Source organism: Lycorma delicatula, chromosome 10, assembly GCF_047948215.1.
Source record: "Lycorma delicatula isolate Av1 chromosome 10, ASM4794821v1, whole genome shotgun sequence".
Lineage (NCBI taxonomy): Eukaryota > Metazoa > Arthropoda > Insecta > Hemiptera > Fulgoridae > Lycorma > Lycorma delicatula.
The window spans coordinates 80,293,669-80,314,543 of NC_134464.1; the positions used below are offsets into that span (position 1 = coordinate 80,293,669).

A 20,875-nucleotide genomic window follows, 5' to 3' on the forward strand; every position below is an offset into this window, starting at 1 on the left:
TTGGTGCTGTGGTTATAATACCTTGTTTATTTAAGAACAATTCTTAAGTACTTAAGATTTTCAATGAAAAGGCATTTAAAGGTATATTGACATGGCAAAATTAACATATGTCGAAATGTTATATGAAGGTTTAGATGATATAGCTGTAAATATGGAATACAATTTTGAATATAGAAGCAGTGAATTAATTTATTTTCAGTTGTAGATAATGAATGAAGTGTTTACAGAAGCGTGCAAATTAATCTGAACACGGGATTTTTTATTTATTTCTATGTAGTGGCTACATTACTTAACCACACCCATTCTTTAAGTTAATGTGAGGATATTGTTCTGTGATTATTTAGCAATTCTCATGTTATAAAGTATTTTGTGAAAGTTTATTCCATTTTTTATTACAAAATCATATTTTTTGTTCTGTGTGTCTTGAATATATAATGACACTCCAAGAAAGTATTTGAAAATTGTTTCTCTTTCTGAGCATACCGGTATGACACAATGACAAATAGCTTCTGAGTGTGGTGTAGGACTATTGGACAGAAAAATGATTGCTGTTTCAAAACAATTTAAAGAAACTTGATCCAAAATTATCTGCTGCGGACTTAAATCGAGAATAAACAGCCAGTGGAACAGATTTACACTGTTAGATGCAGACTTCTTGCAGCTGAACTGAAACCTCGTCGGCCACCTAAAATGCAGCTTTTACATCAGCAATTTGCAAAAAAAGGCTCTTTTGGGCCAAAGCACACGTTAACTGGATTAAAGAAGACAGGAAGAATGTTAAGTTTTCCGATGAGTCACATTTTCATGTTCAGGGGTAAAGGGTTCTATACATATACATTAGAAAAACATCAGATGAAAATACATCACTGGCTCATATTAAGCAGTCAGCTAGAAAAACCCAGAAAAAAAGGTTTTGGGGATGTTTCACATTTGAAGGCCCTTATTCATTACATCCAGTAGATGGTAATTGAAAAGTGATGAATTTATCAGAATTCTGAAGGAAAGGTTGTGACACAACTTCAAAACAAATTCCCACGTGGCAACAGAGTATTCTAATAAGATTTGGCGTCATATCATACTGCCAAAAAATTGGAAAAATATTTTGAAGTATTTAAGTGCTCGCTCCTGCAGCCAGGCATCTCCCCAAACATAAACCCAATTGGATATTTTTAGGCAGTAGTTAAAAAACAACTAAAAACAATTGTACCACAAAAATTGATCTCATTAAAGCAAGCATTAAATTGGTATGGTTTCTTGATAGAGAAATCAAAAATATTGCAGTACACTTGTGTTAATTGATGCCAAATTGTGTGAAGTGATTATATGAATAAAGGAGGACATATTAATTACTTGATATTCACAAATTGTTCTGGTATGATTTTTTTCTAAACATTACTTTTTTATTAAATAACATCTGTTTTGGATTAGTTTGCACATTACTGTAATTTTTAAAAAAAAATTTAATGGTATTTGTATGACCATTTAGAATAGATTTTTCTTTTCCTTGTAGCAAGTTAAACTATTATTGTTGTGCTAAAAGAGATTGTCTTGTAATCTCCTCTTTTAATTCTGAAAATTTAATTTTTATGAACACATCAAATTTTTTTTAATTATGTTATTGTTGGAAGTTAGGGGTTTTATCACTAAATTCAGTGAATTTCTTTTTTTCCTAAAGTAGAGTGGTTGTGTGTGATAGTTATGCTATTTAATTATGGTTGTTCATGATTATTTTGAATATGTGAGCATAGGCTCGTGGTCATTTGGTGGCTGAACTAGATCCTCTTGAAATAATGTATGCTGATCTTCATAGCAAATTCCAAGACAGAAAAGGAGCTCCACATGAAGTCGTTGTACGACAGTATATGCTTGGTAAGAATAGCACTCGTCCGAAATCACAGAGTCATTCTTTTCTTTTTATAATTATATTGTTATTTTCAAATCAGACTTTAAAATAATAATTTTATCTTTTATTTTATTTATTATTAATTTTATGCACTTAGCCAAAATATTCATACAGAATTGTTCTGTTCATTGTTCTCTATTGGAATTGCATTTAATTATTCCTTCGGCATAGTCATATATTATTCCATATTTTGTCATAAATTCATGTGTACATTTAATGTATTTATTAAATAATTTTTTATTCCTACTATTTTTAAAGATTATAAAATTTACATTTGTCAGTAAATTGATTTCATTATTACTAATTTGTTCCTTCAATTATATCCCAAAATAGATAAATCTGTCCTACTTTAAACATTTATTTTTAGCTATTTCTTTGTATTAATTTTTAAGATGTAACCATCCAGTAGATCATTTCTTAACATTTTCAAATAGATTTTAATTTTTGTTCGTATTTCTTATACATGAGTAATTTTTATTCGTCCAACATATGAATAATTTGTAAGTTTATTTATTAAAAACTATAATCATACATATTCTCTTTTTCATTTTCAGTTATAATATTTGTTACCCCCTTCCCACAAATTGATAATGAAATTCATAATAAAATAAATATATTTATAATAAAAAAATTAAAAATAAAATTTAATTTTATAATACCAAATCAGTAATGAATCAGATTCATTCATTTTCAGTGATATTACACTTTTAACAGTTTATAAAACTGTTAAAAGTTTGTAAAGTAAAAAAGTTAGATTCAATATGACAGATCTGTTTAAGATTATCACAAAAATGTTTAACATTTAAAATAATCTGGTTATGGAGTTCACAAGTTATAATCAGAACTCTTAACTTTTTTTTTTTAAATCAATACAGTGTATGAAAATTTTGTAAAGCTAGTTATTCAACGTAGATAAAATTATACTAGTTAAATTTTTGTGCACATGTTTTATAAGTCTGACCGTCTAAATCCAGAATACTTATTTAAACTTGATTGCATATATTTAATCTGATTTTAAGCCGCATTTGTAATCACTTGCAGTTAAACACTTTTTTATGTGCTGAAAACTGCCTTTTTAGTGATTATTTCTTCTGTTTAAAAATATTAGTCACATTGATGCAAATCTGAGATATGTTTAAAAATTAACATCCCCAAAGTAACATACATTAAAAATTAACATTTTCAAATATTTATATTCAAATATAAAATCAATTGAAAAACGAAAGGGACATACTTTTTATTGGTTTATGAATAATTGCTGTAAGTGTCTTAATATTTGCATGTAAGCAAATGCGTAGACAGTTTATCAGTCTATAAAAGCTTCCACCTAATTCTTGAAAAAAAATTTTGATTTTCTTTTACTTCGTCATCTGAAAGATAAATTTCTTTAAGATGTTCCTTTAACTTTCCATATAAGAGAGCTCTGGAGATAGATGAAGTTAAGTAATCAGAACTTCTCATAAATTCATCTTCAATAAGAATCTGTGGTTTTTGCGGTTGCAGACAGTTATAATTATCAGCATTGACAGTTCTCCTCTCAGTAAAACACTTCTATGAAAAATGTTAACTGCTCGTTGATGAAACTAATAATCCTCCATCATTGCAATCATCAAGTATAAATTATGAATATTTCATCAACGGTGTGATGTCTAACATATCTGGTTCATATGTTGCACTACCATATAATGAATTTTGTAGGATTTTTATTTTTTCCCCTCTATAAAAAACAAATTGTAGAATATACCTCTTTTTGGATGTAAAATAACAAATAGATAGTCACTTTAACACGTTACTTTTGTCTAAAAAGTTATGCTAAGAGCAGCACAGTGTTATTTTGATGCAGAAGGAATTATTTCTTCTCCCCTCCTAGTGCTTAACATGTAAACTTTTGGCATTATTTATGGCTACAGATTTCAGATGTACATGAATTTTGAACATCCCATTTTATTATAGATATGTAAGTCACGTAAAAAAGTTGTATAAACTGTTAAAAGTTTAAATTACACTGCACTATGTGTCATATTAGGGGATATCAAAAACAAGAGAATTATTTTTAAAACATTTTTATTTCAGATAATATCTTGAAAACATCAATTCGCTTCAAAATACTATCCATTAGATAATATGCACTTGTCCCAATGGTTTTTCCATTGTTCAAAACATTTTTTGTATTCTTTTGAAATAATAATGTTAAGTATCCAACGATTTTTTCAACCTCTTCTACGCCCTGAAAACACTTCCCCCGTTTAGGGGCTGAAGAAAACAATCACTGTCTGCTGCGATGGTTTCTCATGAATGCTACCTGGCCTTCTGAGCAGGAGTATCTAGTAAATGTACATAACAGGAGAGGGCAGCACTGTCAACCCATTAGCCTACAGAAAATAATTTTTTTTTGTATCTTCCCCCGCAGCCATTATACCAATTATGAACAAATAAGTTACTGATGAAGTTTATGACCTTTTTAAACAACTTATGTGACTATGTGTATTTTTTTTTGAGAAACTAAAATGAACAGTCTAAAAATTATTTATTTTTTTTTACTTGAAAAAAAAGTGTATTCATCATCTTATCCTCAAAATACATATTTTAAAATTTTATTCCACATCAGTATTTCAAATTTTTTTAAATTAAAATTGCAATCATTTTCTTAAAATCTATATGTAATAGCATGTATGTATGTACATGAAAACAGATGCATTCATGTCATTAGTCTGTTTGAAATCCTGGTAAAAACATATTGTGCTTATGTTACTATCATCTCATATCTCTTGTTTTATTTTTAAAATATTACTTTTATTTTAATTTCTTTTTAGTAAAGGATGACTTTGTGATAATATTTACATTAGAAAGATAGTATTAGATTTTAAAGTAAAAAAAAAAGGAGAAGTTTGAAGTGTTCTTTTTTTGTATTCTATTATTAATTTATGTATTTAGGAGTGCTCTTCTTCATGTTTCTTTTTAACTTTTGGAAATGTTAATTTTTTTTAATATATATAAATTAATCTTTCATAATCTTAAACTTGCTAACTACTGTTGTTAATTATTTCCTGATGTTTTGCTAATCCTAGAAATTATTTGAGTTTTGCATGTTTTCTTTTTCTTCTTCTGAACCATTTTGTTTTATCGTACTTGTCTCTTCTATATTTTATGTTTCTTTGAAAGGTATGTATTCAATATTTTATGTTAGGTATGTTTTTAGTTCTGTTTTATAGTGTAGTTTTTTTTTTTTTTTTTACTAATTGGTGTAAATATTTTATTTCAGTAGTTCTTTTATTTTAATCTTTTCATTATAACTTATGCTATATAAATATACTTTGCCATGCTTTGCTTATTAAGGTGATGGTAATTTTCTATTTTATTGTATCAAATTATATTATAATAGTGTTTTTATAGTAATGCATTAGAAGTTTATTAATAATATATTAAAGATTTGTAAGGTTTTCATCATTAGTTGATGTTTTTAAATTTTTTCATTGTGAAGTGTTATGATTACTATAATTATGAACCTAATATGTGTTCAGTACTCATAATATGTTTCTAAAATTTAATATTTACTTAAATTTTTTTGAAATCATTTTTGTAAGATCTTATGGTTGAAGCAAAGGTTTTTTCTTGTTAATCCATCCTCTGCAGAGTTTCCTTAATAAATTTAATTGTAAAAGTGTTAATGAAGAATGATGTAAAAAAAGGTGAATAAAACAAACGCCCAAAAACACTTGTTTTTGGGTGTGAAAGTATCCCTTAAAAAAGAATTTTTTGAATGTGAATGTGAATATTATAAATATTATTGTGTTTTAGAAAAGATTTTTACTTTTTTCTCATCATATAAAATGAAATTGCCATTTTAATTCTTCTCAGACAGCAAGCAAGTGTATGTTTCATCAGATGGCATAAGTTATCAGGGAAAATACTAGGATAAGTATGAAGAAGTTTTTATGAAAAAATTGTGTATAATAGAATATGATTCAGATTTGGGTAGACAATTTAAGCATTCATAAAGAAAGATGCCCAAGGAATTCAAGAGATTCCTATATATTTTTCTTAGAGAAAAAGAAATAATAAACATACATTTTAAAAAGATATAATTAAAATAACTGATATCACAACAATAAAAAAAACAAATTCATTGTTGAAGTGTTAGTGAATCTCCTTGTTACAAAAAAAATTTAAAGAAATTTTGAATAACACAAACCCAAAAAACACTTATAGTGTAAAGGTATCCCTTAAAAAAGAATTTTTTGCCCCAAATCCAAAAAAATGATATAAAAGAAACTGAATACTATTTGCTTCTTTCGAACTTCTCTAAAACACAATTCTTTGCTTCACAAAGAAAGAATATTTAAAAAATTAAGTCTTGCAAAAAAATTGAAAAAGTTACAAATTCAGTTTCTAAGAGCTGTTTCAATTTCAAAAAAAAAAAAAAAAATAGCAAAATAACATTACTTTAAATAGATGTTGCTCTTAATGATTGAGAAGCTTGCTTGGTTTTATTTCATGTTTTTTTCCAAACCATTTTTTTGTTATATTTTGAAACACCCCTTGGTGAGTAAATTTTTGTAATATTTTTCAAGTTTTTGCACAACTTAGTTTATTAAATATTTTTTCTCTGCGTTTGAAGGAAAGAATTGTGTTTAGAGAAGTTTGAGAGTAGCAAATAGTATTCAATTTCTTTTATATCAATTTTTTTGTTTTTGGGGCAAACAATTATTTTTTTAGGGATTCCTTTACACTATAAGTGTTTTTTGGGTTTGTGTTATTCAAAATTTCTTTAAATTTTTTTTGTAACAAGGAGATTCACTAACACTTCAACAATGAATTTGTTTTTTTTATTGTTGTGATATCAGTTATTTTTATTGTATCTCTTTAAAATGTATGTTTATTATTTCTTTTTCTCTAAGAAAAATATATAGGAATCTCTTGAATTCCTTGGACATCTTTCTTTATGAATGCTTAAATTGTCTACCCAAATCTGAATCATATTCTATTATACACAATTTTTTCATAAAAACTTCTTCATACTTATCCTAGTATTTTCTCTGATAACTTATGCCATCTGATGAAACATACACTTGCTTGCTGTCTGAGAAGAATTAAAATGGCAATTTCATTTTATATGATGAGAAAAAAGTAAAAATCTTTTCTAAAACACAATAATATTTATAATATTCACATTCACCCAGTACGGGTGAACATGTCCGTTAATGAATATTTAATAGTGAAAAATGCTTTTACTAGGGTCGATTAGAAAGTAAGTTACACCTCCTCTATGAAACACATATTTATAAGACAATGTTTTTTTTTATTGAACAAAAAACTAGATATTTTTATCTATTTTTCGACATAATCACCAAGGTTTTCTAAACACTTTTGATACCTTGTGACAAGTTTTTCAATTCCACTCTCATAAAAATATTGTACAATTTCCTTCAACCATTTAACGACCACTTCCTTCAATTCATCATCATTAGTGAATTTTCCCCTCCCTATCTCGCTTAAGAGGACCAAACAGGTTGTAGTTGCAGGGTGCTAGGTCAGAGCTGTAAGGCAGATGAGACCACACTTCCTACTTGAAGTTTTACAGTAACTCCTTTGACACATGAGCTGAATGAGGAGTAGTGTTGTCATGAAGAAAACCAACCCCATTCGCTCAATCTTCTGGGTCTTTGATCTTTAATGGTTTTATACAATTTTTTTAAAAGTCTCACAGTAAGATTTGGCGTTGATTGTTGTGCCTTGGGGCATAAATTCACTGTAAACAACTCCCTCAGAATTGCAAAAGACTGTTAGCATAATCATTCAAACATGTGGGGATGTTTTTACTTTTTTGGCTGCGGCAAATTTTTGTGTTTTCATTCATGTGATGCACATTTACTCTCAGGAGTGTAATGAAGCACCCACCTCTCATCCCCTGTGATGATTTGTTTCAAAAACTGTGGACCAGTCCTGGAATAACGTTGAAGAAAAGAAAGAGCAGATACAAAACAGTGTTTGTGGTTGTCAAGTCAACAGATGTAGCACCCATCGTGCACACATTAGGGTAACCAAGCTAGTCATGAATAATCACAAACACACTACCATAACTGATGTTAATTTCACTTGCAATCTCTAATTTTAATACATCGGTTACTCAAGATCATTTCATTCACACGTTACCCGTCTTGTTTGCAGTTGAAGGATGCCCAGCACACAGTTCATCACTCACATTTTTTCTTCCATTTCTGAATGTTTGACACCATTTTGTGACCATAGGGCGTGACATTGCATTCTCACCATATACCTCAACAATTTAGCAATGAATTTCACAACAGTTGTGATTTTCAGTTTCTCAAATAAATAATAATATTAAATAACTGTAATTCTTTGCTCACAAAAATTGGACTACTGAACACACTTCTATGCTGAACAAAACCTGTAGAAGATATGCAATATGGGTGATATACACACACACACACACACACACACACACACTGAATGTTATACAGAATTGCTGCAGGGGGGGCATGAAGACAACAACACAACCAGTGTTACCTCCATAAGACATTAACATATCCCTTTCAGTTCAAGGCAAGGGTGTAACTTATTTTTTGATCCATCTTCCATCTCTCGTATATAAAGAAAAGTGCATAACAAAGTAGTGTTATCGGTTATTGTTCTAGCATATGTTTTTTTAGTGAATGAAAAGTCATGACTTTTCATAAGAAACTTTACCATTTCTGTAAATACTCCTTGTTTGTCATTTTCTTTGTTTTTTCTTTATTTTGTGTTCAGTTTTTGTTTGAGATTCACTTGACTCCCAAATAGAGAGTCTTGAAAGGCAGTTAAGATTGTAAAAAGGTTTGGTTTATAGGAATTTTTAAACTCATAATTTTTAGTCTGGCTAGTCTAAAGACCTTTTTGTCTTAATAAACTTAAACAATGCATAAAGCAAATAACATAGTTCAAAAGAAAAAAATGATTTCTAACGGTCAAGTGGACTTTCAACAGAAGGGCAACTAAAATAAGAACACTATATGATTTCTTATACCATATTTGTTCCTTAATAGAAGAAAATGATCCCAATGTAAAGTTAAGTTGGCTAAAAATATATGGATATATGATGATCAAAAAAATAGTTTTAAAAAAATTCCAGGAAAAGAGATTTCTTTTGGATAATTTTCCAAAAGTATGCTTTTTACTTTTAATTTGTATACTGAAAAAATTGGAAAAGTCATGAAAAGAGTGGTGTTAAATATTGATGTTCTCCAATTGTTTTTAGTTTTACTACATTAATTATCTTAATCTTCACGTATGGATGGATGACTTATGCACGTGCATATGTAAAATTTGACTGACTATATAGTTTATTTGTTGTGTGAATTTTTTTCTTTTTTTAAGAATTACATACAAAGAAATATGCAATAATAATAATAATAACATATATGTTTTGAGTGATTACGTTAATATTTTTATATAAATATACGATTATAATAGAACAGGAAGTATAGAAAAACTGGAATGTTTATTGCTAAGCTTAATTAATGAAGAAGACATTTGTAATATCTATAGTGGTGAAATCTAGTATTGTGATAATAAAGGAATTATTTTAATAAAAAGTTAAGAAGATGTATGTATAATGCTCTATATGTAGTGTTGTTGTACTGTCTCTCTACACAGGTACAATGCTCTACGAGCATTAAGGTATTCTAATAAAAAGAAATTAAAGGCATTTCAAATATGGGTGTGGGGTATATGCAATAAAAGATTTGGCGAAGAAGGAAGGTTGTTATTAAAAGTGATACAAAGCAGGGAGAAACTGGATGGAGAACTATTTGAAAAGAAATTGGTTGGTGATGTATGTGTGGACAACATAAAGGTTGAAGACAACAAGATAAATATGAGGAGAGAGATAACAGTAAAAGATTAGATGTGGGCCACTAGTGTTATATATAAATCTGCTGCATGGTACAGCATTAGCTCCTGCATGCAGTTTCAAACTGTCAGTTTGTTAATATTATTTTAATGAACCAGTTTTTGCAATTGCAAAAAACTGGCCTAGATTGTGCTGTTTCAGATTAAAGAAGCATGCTTGTAGGGTCTGTGTTTGCTATCGATAGCGAGTAGCTTTTCTATGATGGATTGGTAATTTTTTTTTAATGTCCTTGTAACTATTATTCCTTTGTCAGTAGCATTTAGTTAATCTCATTGTTTCACAATAGGTCAGTAAGATTTAAACAAGATCTGTTGCTGAACTGCCATTGGGATACAGCCTTTTGTGATTCAGTACATCCATTAAAATATTGTCACTCACAGTTTTTGCATTATTTATATATAAGGTGATTTAGTTTCTTTTTCATTTTGAAAAGTTGCTTAATAATCCAGTCTTATAAATTATTATATTTAATACACTTTAATTATTATTGATTATACCTTAAATATATTACATCTTTAAAAAAATTTTGAAGCCTTTTAATTATGAGTACTAACATTGCTCATTGAAGATTTCATTATCTGTCATTGTTGTATTCATTCTTAACAAGATGATGACTCCACATTGATCACTGATGTATGAATTTTCATGGGTTTATATTCATTTTCCATTTGTAATATAAATAAATGTTTCTTATGTAATAGCTGATTAGAGAAAACAGTTTTGTTTTAAAATTAATTTTATTGTATAGGAAATTTTATTATTAATAGGTTTGCATATACTATATTTTTTAAATGATTTATTTGGAAATGTTGTCTTTCTTTATTTAGTATTTTTAATTAAAAATGGGATTTATTTTCTTCAATATTATATAAAAGTTATTCTTGTTCGTTTGGTAGTAGAATAAAAGAATAAATCTTCAGGTGCATTTTTCTTCATTTGATTGGGTTTTTATTTATTTATTGAAAAGAATTATTTTTTCTTATATTTTAGTTTATGAAGTACATTTTTTTGAATGATTTTTCCTGTGAGATTTATTTGTAACATTTTTATGTGTGCGTGTGTTTTTATACATACAAAATATTTTATTCTATTTAGTTTTTAATCTAAAACATTTTTTATATTATTTGCTTCAACTTATATAAAATCAGTGTTAACATAACAGAGGAAACTTAACTATCGATTGAAACTGGATGCTTCTGACTTCAAAGCAAATCGGCGAAAAGCAGTTATTTATTCTTTTATTTTTAATTTTCATTGTAATTATTTATGTATGAATAGTTTTTTGTATATTTATTTTATTATAACTGGATATGATTTAAGAGTGTTTTTTAATTACTTTGATCATGCATAAATGTTTTATATGATATTTTTTCTGCAGATTACCAAAAATGTGTTTGTTTCTTCTAATTGTAAAAGATTATGGGGAATAAAATTCCTCAAATGAATTCAATAATTTTGGTAATGATAAAATAAATATTTTGTCTGTAATAATAGAACATTTTAATTTGTATTAGCTTATGTTTATTATGCGAGTGATGTAAAATAACAGAACTAGTTTAATATTGCTACCTTTAGATACAGAACCAATTTATGCTTATAATTAACACCTGAAAGTTTTTTTCTTAAAGTATCAAAATTTATTGAGGTTTGTACAATGATGGATGTTAGAATAAATTAATAATCTATTATAAGTAATATTGTCCTATTCGAGAACCGTAATCACAACTAGTAATATGTAGATATGTAATTAGAATTTTTTATTTTTGGATATTTTGTTAAAAATACGTAGTGACCCTTTAAATTTTTGTTTCCTTTAGTTCTAGTATTTGGTTACTTCAATTTATGTTTAATAAAGATGATCATGTTAATGAAATTATATACTAAAATGTGCCTTTTTTATAATAAAAAAGTAGTCAAAAAATTTATTAGAATATTTTTAAAATTTTTTTTTATTGCCCTCTTTATCAGTGATAGAACTTTGTTTTTTAAGGGAGGGGGGCTAAAAAAAAAATTAATTCCGCTTTACAGTTTACATTGTTGATAACTTAAATTAAAACTAAATGAGAAACATGTGTGATTAGCATAATGATTAATCTCACCAAATTGAATTTTCATAATTTTTTTCACTGTATTTTCTGTTAGAAAAAATATGTTTGTTTTGCATGTTATTGGAGCAATTACAGCATCAGTCATTTCCAATTAATTTTTATTAAAGACACCACTATTTTTGTTTATGAAATGGCATGGATGTGAAACATTTTTAAAGTTGGTAATTGTGATCTTCATGTACAATTTTCATATTTAACCTCTCCTGTATAGAAACTGTAAATGATACAAAAGTGCCTTCATTGACTTTTTTTAAATAATTTAATTTCTCACAAGTTTGTTTTTATGAATTTTTTTCTGTAATTTGCATACTTTATGTAATGTGAATAATTAGAAATTTACTTAATTCGGTATACAATCATAAAAAAAGTGACGATCATCCATTTATGTACAACAGTTTTTCCCAAAATAATGTGCACAGGTCATTTCATGGGGTTGTGGAATTTGAATAGAACAGAAAAATAAAATCTTATATCCTCTCCACACATGTTTTACACTGTTTACGCTTCTTTGACCTAAAAGTTTCCATTCCAGCCATCTGCAATTTATTTTGGTAGTCATCTTGTGCTAATATTATTTAATAATTTGGGTAAATATTTGGAGAAGTTTATTTGATAGTATTTTATTTTTTATCTGTATTTCCTTCCTTTAACATTTTTAATTTATCATTTCTTTTTATAAATCTCATGATGAAATTTTTTAAAATCTTTAATAAAAGGCTAATTATTTAATGTTGAGTTGCTAGAATTATAATAGAAAGTTGTTTATGAGATAATCTTTCAGAGGCTGCCCTGCCTGTAACTTTTAACTGATTCTTTTATTTTTTTTTTAATTGCTGTAGTTATACAAAGTTTTTGTTATATTTTATATTAATTTTGATTGTGGTAGGTTAAATTTGAGATAACATTTTTTGTTTTACTCAATGAATATCAGGCATTATATTGATGTGGTATCATTTTGTTGTGTAATAAATGTACAATTAGCATAAGATTTATAGTTAAATGTTATTATGTAAAAACATTATATAAAATGCATTGTATATAAATATATGCACTGTAATTAAGAAAATTATGCTCATACCGGGTTCAAAGTTTTTATATGATAAAAATTTCAATAAATAAATTATTATCAAGTTATAAACACGTAAATGTGGCAGTATCGTCTTAAGTATTGAAATTTATTGATACACAATTGAACATTGGAATCTTCCCCAGATTGCTGTTGCATGTAAAAAAGCCATTTCATTGAATTTATGTCCATGATTTTTTAAATGTTATTTGAAAAACCAAGGTTATGAAACTCTTAATTAAATTTGTTTTAGTAAAACAACTGTATTAATAATAAAAGACAGTGGTTTTTATTTGTTCCATTTAGTTTGAGAAAATAAAATTTATATAACGTTTTTTATTACTTCTAAACTTGAGGATTTCTTTTATAAGATTATACTTTGACAAAAGTAATGAAAAATTAGTTGACAGTCACCGAGTTGATTGTTAAGGGTAGAAAAAATAGAACAATTTCCATTTACTCTTACCATCTAGAAAGTTAAATTGATATATATACAAATGAATATGGTTGTACTGTGAAATAATTATATTTATTACTTCTCATACTTATTCTGTACTAATGTAGTATGAGCTTTGCTTCACATTGGGGTTACATACTTGTACTAATATATTTTTTGAATATTATATGAAAGGTGGTTTTTTCCATTACACTTAATTTTCAGGCTATTCTTGATTTAATAGTTTTACATTCTAAATTTTAATATGTTAAATTTCTAGTTAAATATTGTTTTAAATGTATATTTGTTTTATTTATAAAACTTGCTTAAAAGATGTAAAAATATTTCTAAAGGTATGTTAACATTATCTGTCCCCACCTCAAAGATTCCATTGAAAATTATTCCATGAAAACATTCAGAATCAATTGAAAACTAAAATTTTAGTTCAGAGTTCTTGCATGATGATATACGTTTAATAACAGATATCTCCCTTGCTTAGACACATTGTGCCCAAATAAAAAATTACACATTTTACAGAAAAAAAAGTAAAAACAGAAATCCTTTAAAGGTGTATCGTATTTATGTGCAGTTTAAAAGCTTTCATAGTATCTGTTAAATGTTTAAAATTACAGGATTTTTTTTTACTAACATTAGAAAATGAAATTTTGATGTGAATTAACATTTACATTAGTATGTGTGTGTTTGTGAGATTTTTTATGCTTTCTTGCATTTTATTTTTTATAAAATAAATTTAATGTAATATTTAGTGGTTAAGTTAATCGCGCTTGATATACAGATCAGAGGGCATCACATAGCCAAGTTGGATCCGCTCGGAATTTCAAGCGCCGATTTAGATGATCGACATCCACCAGAGTTACTTTATAGTCATTATTCTTTTGGTGAGTGATACTGTTTTATTTTAATTTTCAACTGCATGTCCTTTTTTATAATATAAGTTAGCACTTTTGTTCTTGATAATATATGTCTGATTTCATTATTTGTAGTGGTTGTCATTGATATCTAGGCCTTTTTTGGTTTTTTTATAGTGAAATCCTGGTGATTTAGAATATCTGGAAATGTGTATCCAATTAATTCAAAATGCACATTATAATTAGAAGCCATATTTGCAAAACATTAAGAAAAACGCTAGTTGTTAGATTACAATTGCATGACTCCAAAAGCATGGAAAGATTTAAAAATTGAAGCCATTTATATTTGTTTTAAGAAGATGATTTCAACCGAAGATTAACAGAAGATGTGTTAAAGATGCTGAAATATTGTTAAAGAAATGTAACAGATACAATCCTTTAAACTGGGATGAATAGTTCTTTATTTTTGTGTTATGTTTGAAAAGATAACCATTACTAGTGAGTCGAATGAAAAATTCATTATTACTGATGTTTTGCAAGGAAGAGGAAGATCTGGAAACATTAAAAAAAATGATAATGAAGGTAACAACAAAATAAATTGTAGAACATGGTGACAGCGAAATGTTGAAAGTGAAAAGTACACCAGAATTGTACTTCTTACTTTAAAACTTAAGACTTGCATCGACTGATAAATGTTTGGCTGCATTGGATGTTTAAAAAAGAGTGTACATAACAAAAATAAGAAGTGATATTTTCCCTTATTAATACACTATTCCTTATTAAGACCTTATCTAAGACACTGACCTACATAATTAGTAACATGTGACTGCAATGTAAACTAAAATGTAATTAAAATTACAGTATACTACTTGTTATAATCGATAATCGACAGTGTACATATTAAAAGAAAAATTTGGTTGTACATCATTTGTTCAATATTACATCAAGTAGTTAAATCATTTAATTAATTTACTTTATTACAAATTTAAAGACATTCAGAAAATTATGACACAACCACCTAAAATCCCACCTAAGATCTATGATAAATTATAGTGGTTGGTATGGCTTGTTACTGCAACGCGTCTTTGTGATTCATGTGTGATTTGAAATTTTTTGTGAAAAAAAATCACGTGTAGAAGTCACAGTTTCTCAAGTTAGCAACAGTATTTTTTTTATTTATCGTCATATTTCTAACGTATGATGACAGTATTCTACACATAACAGGTATCTTTGTGCGTTGTATGGACTCAGCTATCCCATGAACAGTAGACACACTGTGATTGCAGGCAGGAGACATACGGGAAAAATGCTCTGTAAAATTATTGCTTCATCTGCAGAACCCTTATTTACTCTTCATCATAGTAGTACTTTGTCAGTAAATAAATGTTTTCTCTCATGTTGTTTCTTTAAATAGGTTCTTATAATTGTTTTAATTCAAAATTTTATCGTAAAAATGAAATTATTTAAATGTAATTTTGTTTTTGTATTTTAATTTTTTTTCTAAACTTCACTCGATAGTTCAGTTACTTCAGTACAAGATTACTTACCTTCAGATTATAAGGTAATTCTTTATTTATAGAAATTAATTTAAAACAAATGTAAATAGTTATTGTTGTGTGTATATTGTTAGCATGATTCTTGAGTCATTCCATTTGTGTTAGCATGCGTAGATGCATGCAGACATCATACTATTATGTTTGCATTCTCTTGATTTTTTTGCACATTTTTTATATATACACACTTTTTTTTTAATTGTATATAATTTTTTATAGTTGTTTTCAAGTTACACTAGAGAGAGGAGTGTGCTTTGCCTAATTTTCAGAAAAAATTTTGGTATTGGAAACCAAAGTGATTCCCAATAAAGAAATTCTTTTTTAAGTGGGTTTGTGACATTTTCATTTTGATGTATTAATCCAGTAGCTTGTACAGATGTTCCTGATTTTTAGTTCAGCTGGGACAAAATATTGGTGGTCAAATTATGCTTATGTGTTCACATTAAAATTATAATTATAATATGGTAATTATAGGTATTTGGTGGTCCATTAGTTATAATTACTTACAAGAATAATGCTATGTTCTTTTCAATGAATGCAAATTTATAAATAAAAAACTAATGGGCTCCCCCCCCCCCCCCACATAAAAGATTCTTATTTTCATATACTAATCTAGATTAAAAATTAATTGAATAATTCATTTTGATTTTGTTTATTTAAAGGAAAATAGTAATTTTAAACTTATTACTGGAAGAAAGTCTTTAAATGTGAAATTATTTATTTTTATTTTTTATATTAAGAACAGAAATTATAACTAGAGCATTAGTCTTCATTTATTTAAAGCCATGTGGATTTTTTTGCTCAATTTTCAACATGTCTATATTTTCTGCTTGTTTTCAAATAATTTTATTTATATTAAATTCTTTGCTTACTTAAAAGAAAATTAAAGTCGCTTAATTAATCTCATCATAACATTCATTTATCATTTTTTTCTTTGTGTTAATGATAAATACAGTCCATGAGTCTTATTTTGAATCAGATTTAAAGGAATTTCTAGAAAATTATTTATTATAAATAAATAATTATTAATTTATTAAGTTATAAATAACTTATATTCTAGATAGGGTTTTTATTATATCCAAGAATTTATTTGGAATAACAATTCAGTTTTAGAACATCGGCTTTCTAATTCACTTGATTGCAGGTTCGTATTCAATTCAGACAGTGTTTAAAATTTTTACCCTAATAGATGACTCCCGAGCCAAGCCAACTGTTTTGGATACATACCTATTCACTGGATGGAATGTTTGGTGTTAACTACATCACCTTCTCAAATTCCATTTGGTGTGATATGAAGTAGCTTACTGGTTTATACTCTCAACTAATAGAGAAGTTTTGGTTTAGGAGATATCTTTATATTCATGTAATATAATTTTTCACTTAAAGAAATTTGTTGAGATTTTTATTACAAAAGAGGACTGTATTTTATCATTTTCCTTCTGTCCTTGTGTAAATTGCTCTTTTGTGGGTTTTTTTTAATTTTTAAACTTATAAATTTTAATCAGTTTAACATAGTACTTTTACTTGTTTTCTTTAATAATATTGAACTCCATGAATGATTTGCTTTATAATGCAATGCATGTAACTTTTTTTAAATTTTTATCTTTTTGATTTGTTTTTTTTTTAAAGACTTCTAGCAGTATTTTTTTTTAGGCAAAATGAGAGGTGGAACTTATTCGCAACAGCTTCAACAAAAGGTCGCCAGCATGATGGAACGTATGTAATATAATATATTTACTTACATAATTACTACAAAATTAGGTACTGCCAGCAGTACTGAAGTATGTGGCCATTAATAATTGTATTCATATTTTTTATGCTTATACAATTTTATTACTGAATATTGAAAGAATTTTTTCTAAATTATGTAGTCAGATGAGATAATATTTATATATATGGATCAGCATAGTGCAAAAAAATTATTTAGATATATCCAACTTATTGATGCTTTGCAATGCAGCCAAAGTTTTTCATTCAAATATTATTTACTATTTTCTGTATTTTCAACTAGAAAAATGGATTCGCTTCATGAATCTGTATAAACTGTGAATAAGTCTGTGGAATTATAATACTTGAAAACAAATGCTCGTTGCATTAATTATACAGAGGTTATCTGATTAATTCTTAAAGTAGTTAATGAAAATTTTCCACATTTGTTAGAATTTTTAGATCTTATCACTTCAAAGTACTGTTCACTATTATATACACATATAAGTGTTTGTTTCATTCTTTTACGTCATTCTTTATTAAAAGTATTTTTGGGATACTTTACAGTTTGTTAAGCTGTTTTATTTTAATTTGTAGAATCAAAACTGTCACCCGATTTAATATGTAGTAAGCAGGCCGTAAGTGACACATTCAATAATGTTCTACTGGAAAGTAAAAAATCAGTAACTATGTAAGTAACAGATCAGTAACTGTGCAGACTATCAGCACAGAACAGTCATCAGTTTTACCTTTCTCATGTCTCATTAGCTAATTCACAAACGTTAAATAGCATGAATGACTTTGTAAATTTTAATAATTGTTTCATCAATTTTCCATCTGAAATGGCTATTCTGTACATATGAGTGTGAGTTAGTCATTTCTTTATGCTTTTATTATCTCCGTGTAGAATTTGCTTTGATAAAAGTTTAGATAAAATCATCTCGCATTTTAAATGTGCTAGAAGTGAAAACATTGCATTATGGTTTTAGAATCTTTTTCTCCATGTTACTTAAATTAAAGCATGGTACGCATCCTCTTGGCATGCATTTTCCAAATATTGGCAATTTACTGGATAAATTTCCTGTTCACCTGCATGTCGTTAAGAATTTTTTTTATATAAGTAATGCATTAATTAAAAAACTATTTTAATTATATTTCGGCTGGAAATTAATCATCCAAAGAGGAGCAGTCCTTAATAAAAAATATTTTATCCATAGTCCTATATAGTTTTAATATAAATGTAAATAGTAATTGTTGCTAATAGTACATTAAGGATCATTTTATTGAAGATATTTTCTTCTCATGTTGTTTATTATTTGATATGGGGCTTCCTAATAAAAATCTTTCCTTTCTGTAATCTTAAAGGATTGATTAATTTTTTTAAAATTATGATATTAATTTATTACACCATATTGTATATTGAAAAACTAGTTTTTTTTTTTTATTTTTTTAATATTCCAAGGAAAATATTTATGGCAGAGAAATGTCAAAATAAACAAATGTTGCTGAGAATATAAACATTCCAGTGGATGTGATAGTGAACAGGTGAATATTTATAGATTTTTTTTTATGCAATGTGCAGCATAGTGTTAATTAGAGTAATCCAGCAGATATTGCTGTGTAATCTAACAGCACAGTGCCAATTAGGCCGGTGTGCTGTGCAGCACATCATAGTGATTATCTCTCACTGATAAAAACACTTTTAGGCTCGATTTATCCTAGAACGTTTTATCTTAAAAATTAATTTTATAATTATTATCCTTTTAACCACTGGAGCCAGTTTACTAACTAGTAACTGAATGATATGTCCTCTCTAGTATAGTGTTTACAACTGCTGTTCTCCTGGTATGTAGTATAGATAAGTTATTACTATTACATAATTTGTTTTATTTGCTTGTTATAATAATGGCTATTTTATTTTATCCCCATTTGTTTTTTTTTTAGTTTTTCGGTCTGTGTGCTTTGCATCTTATATGTTGTTTATGTATGTTTTCTTTTTTAAGTTGCATTTATGTATCTGTTTGTCCATTCATGTCTTATCTAGTATCACTTATCTATTTCATTCATTCATGGGGATTGAAGTGGGAAAAGATGCAGTTCTAATCGACGGTGTTGGTAAAACTTATTTTTATATCTTTTCTTGCTCTGTTATTAAAAAATAATGTTTTGCTTCATGTTCTAACATAAATACTCAGACTTCTCCGATTTTTATTATTAAATTTTATCATTAGCAATTTATTATATCTTAACCAAAAACTATTGTAACTTTACTTTGTTGTCTTTGTGTAAGAAAAATTTATATTTGTATGTATTTTGTTTCATTTTAAATTAAAAATTCTATACAGCATTGGTCTTCAACCATTTGGAAATCAGTATTCTTCTTATTTAAGTGATTCATCTTAGTGATCAGAATTAAGGCCACTAACTTACAGATTGTATGGTGAAATAAAATAAGCACTCCTTTCACGAAGCTTATGTTAACCTTTTCTTACAATAATTTCTTGAAAAAACAGAATACTGTGCAATTAGATGTAATAAATCATTACTATGTAATTCTGAATACCAATCAACAAAGTTGTAAACACTAATGTAGTAAAAAATTTAAGTAGTAAATCGAGGTCATTATTTTCAGCAAACTTAATGGAGTCAAGAGGCATAATAAGATAAGTTGGTTTTCATTGCTTAATGTTGTTGATATTGTGAGCGGTTATAATAGAAACACTGTAATCTGTTCTATATTATTATTCTCACTTTTATATGTAGATAACTCAATCACTCACTTTGTTTTCAGTAATGAAATAGGGTACTGATCACCAGTCTAGTAACATTTTTTTAGTAGGATGTATCCTTACTGTGGTTCATTTTTCTGTAAAAGAAGAAATTTATCTACATGATTTTATTTTTCTGCATATCTGGTCCCAAAAAAGAAAGATTTTTAGTTTTGAGAATAATTGTTAACCCACCGGGTTGGTCTAGTGGTGTATGCGTCTTCCCAAATCAGCTGATTTGGAAGTCGAGAGTTCCAGCATTCAAGTCCTAGTAAGGTCAGTTATTTTTATACAGATTTGATTGCTAGATCATGGATACTGGTGTTCTTTGGTGGTTGGGTTTCAATTAAAAGTAAACTGTAAAAATAAGAAATGTTTGCTTCATGGCCACTTTTCTCAGCAAACAGTTAGCAAACAGAAGTTATTAACATCATTTTTTAGATGTTTATACAAACTTATCGTATTCTGGTGTGCATATCTCATGTAGACGGAGAACATGTATGAATTTGTTGACAAGGGCAAATAGTATCTTTATTCGGCATTAGCCAGAAGTTTT

At 27.4% G+C, this 20,875-nt stretch overlaps 1 protein-coding gene across 10 annotated transcripts in view; it reads left to right on the plus strand.

Moving 5' to 3' along the window:
• The window catches only part of Ogdh (oxoglutarate dehydrogenase Nc73EF), a 156,308-nt gene that overhangs the window by 89,559 nt on the left and 45,874 nt on the right, over nt 1-20,875 (plus strand). For 6 of the 10 annotated variants that reach the window (XM_075377602.1, XM_075377597.1, XM_075377595.1 and 3 more), the window contains exons 4-5: nt 14,219-14,321; nt 17,498-17,560. In XM_075377602.1, the coding sequence (XP_075233717.1) occupies nt 14,219-14,321; nt 17,498-17,560 (166 nt within the window). Of the gene's footprint in view, nt 1-1,748; nt 1,870-14,218; nt 14,322-17,497; nt 17,561-20,875 lie in introns of all 10 variants that reach the window. The other 4 variants (XM_075377600.1, XM_075377599.1, XM_075377605.1 and 1 more) reach the window with 2 other exon arrangements.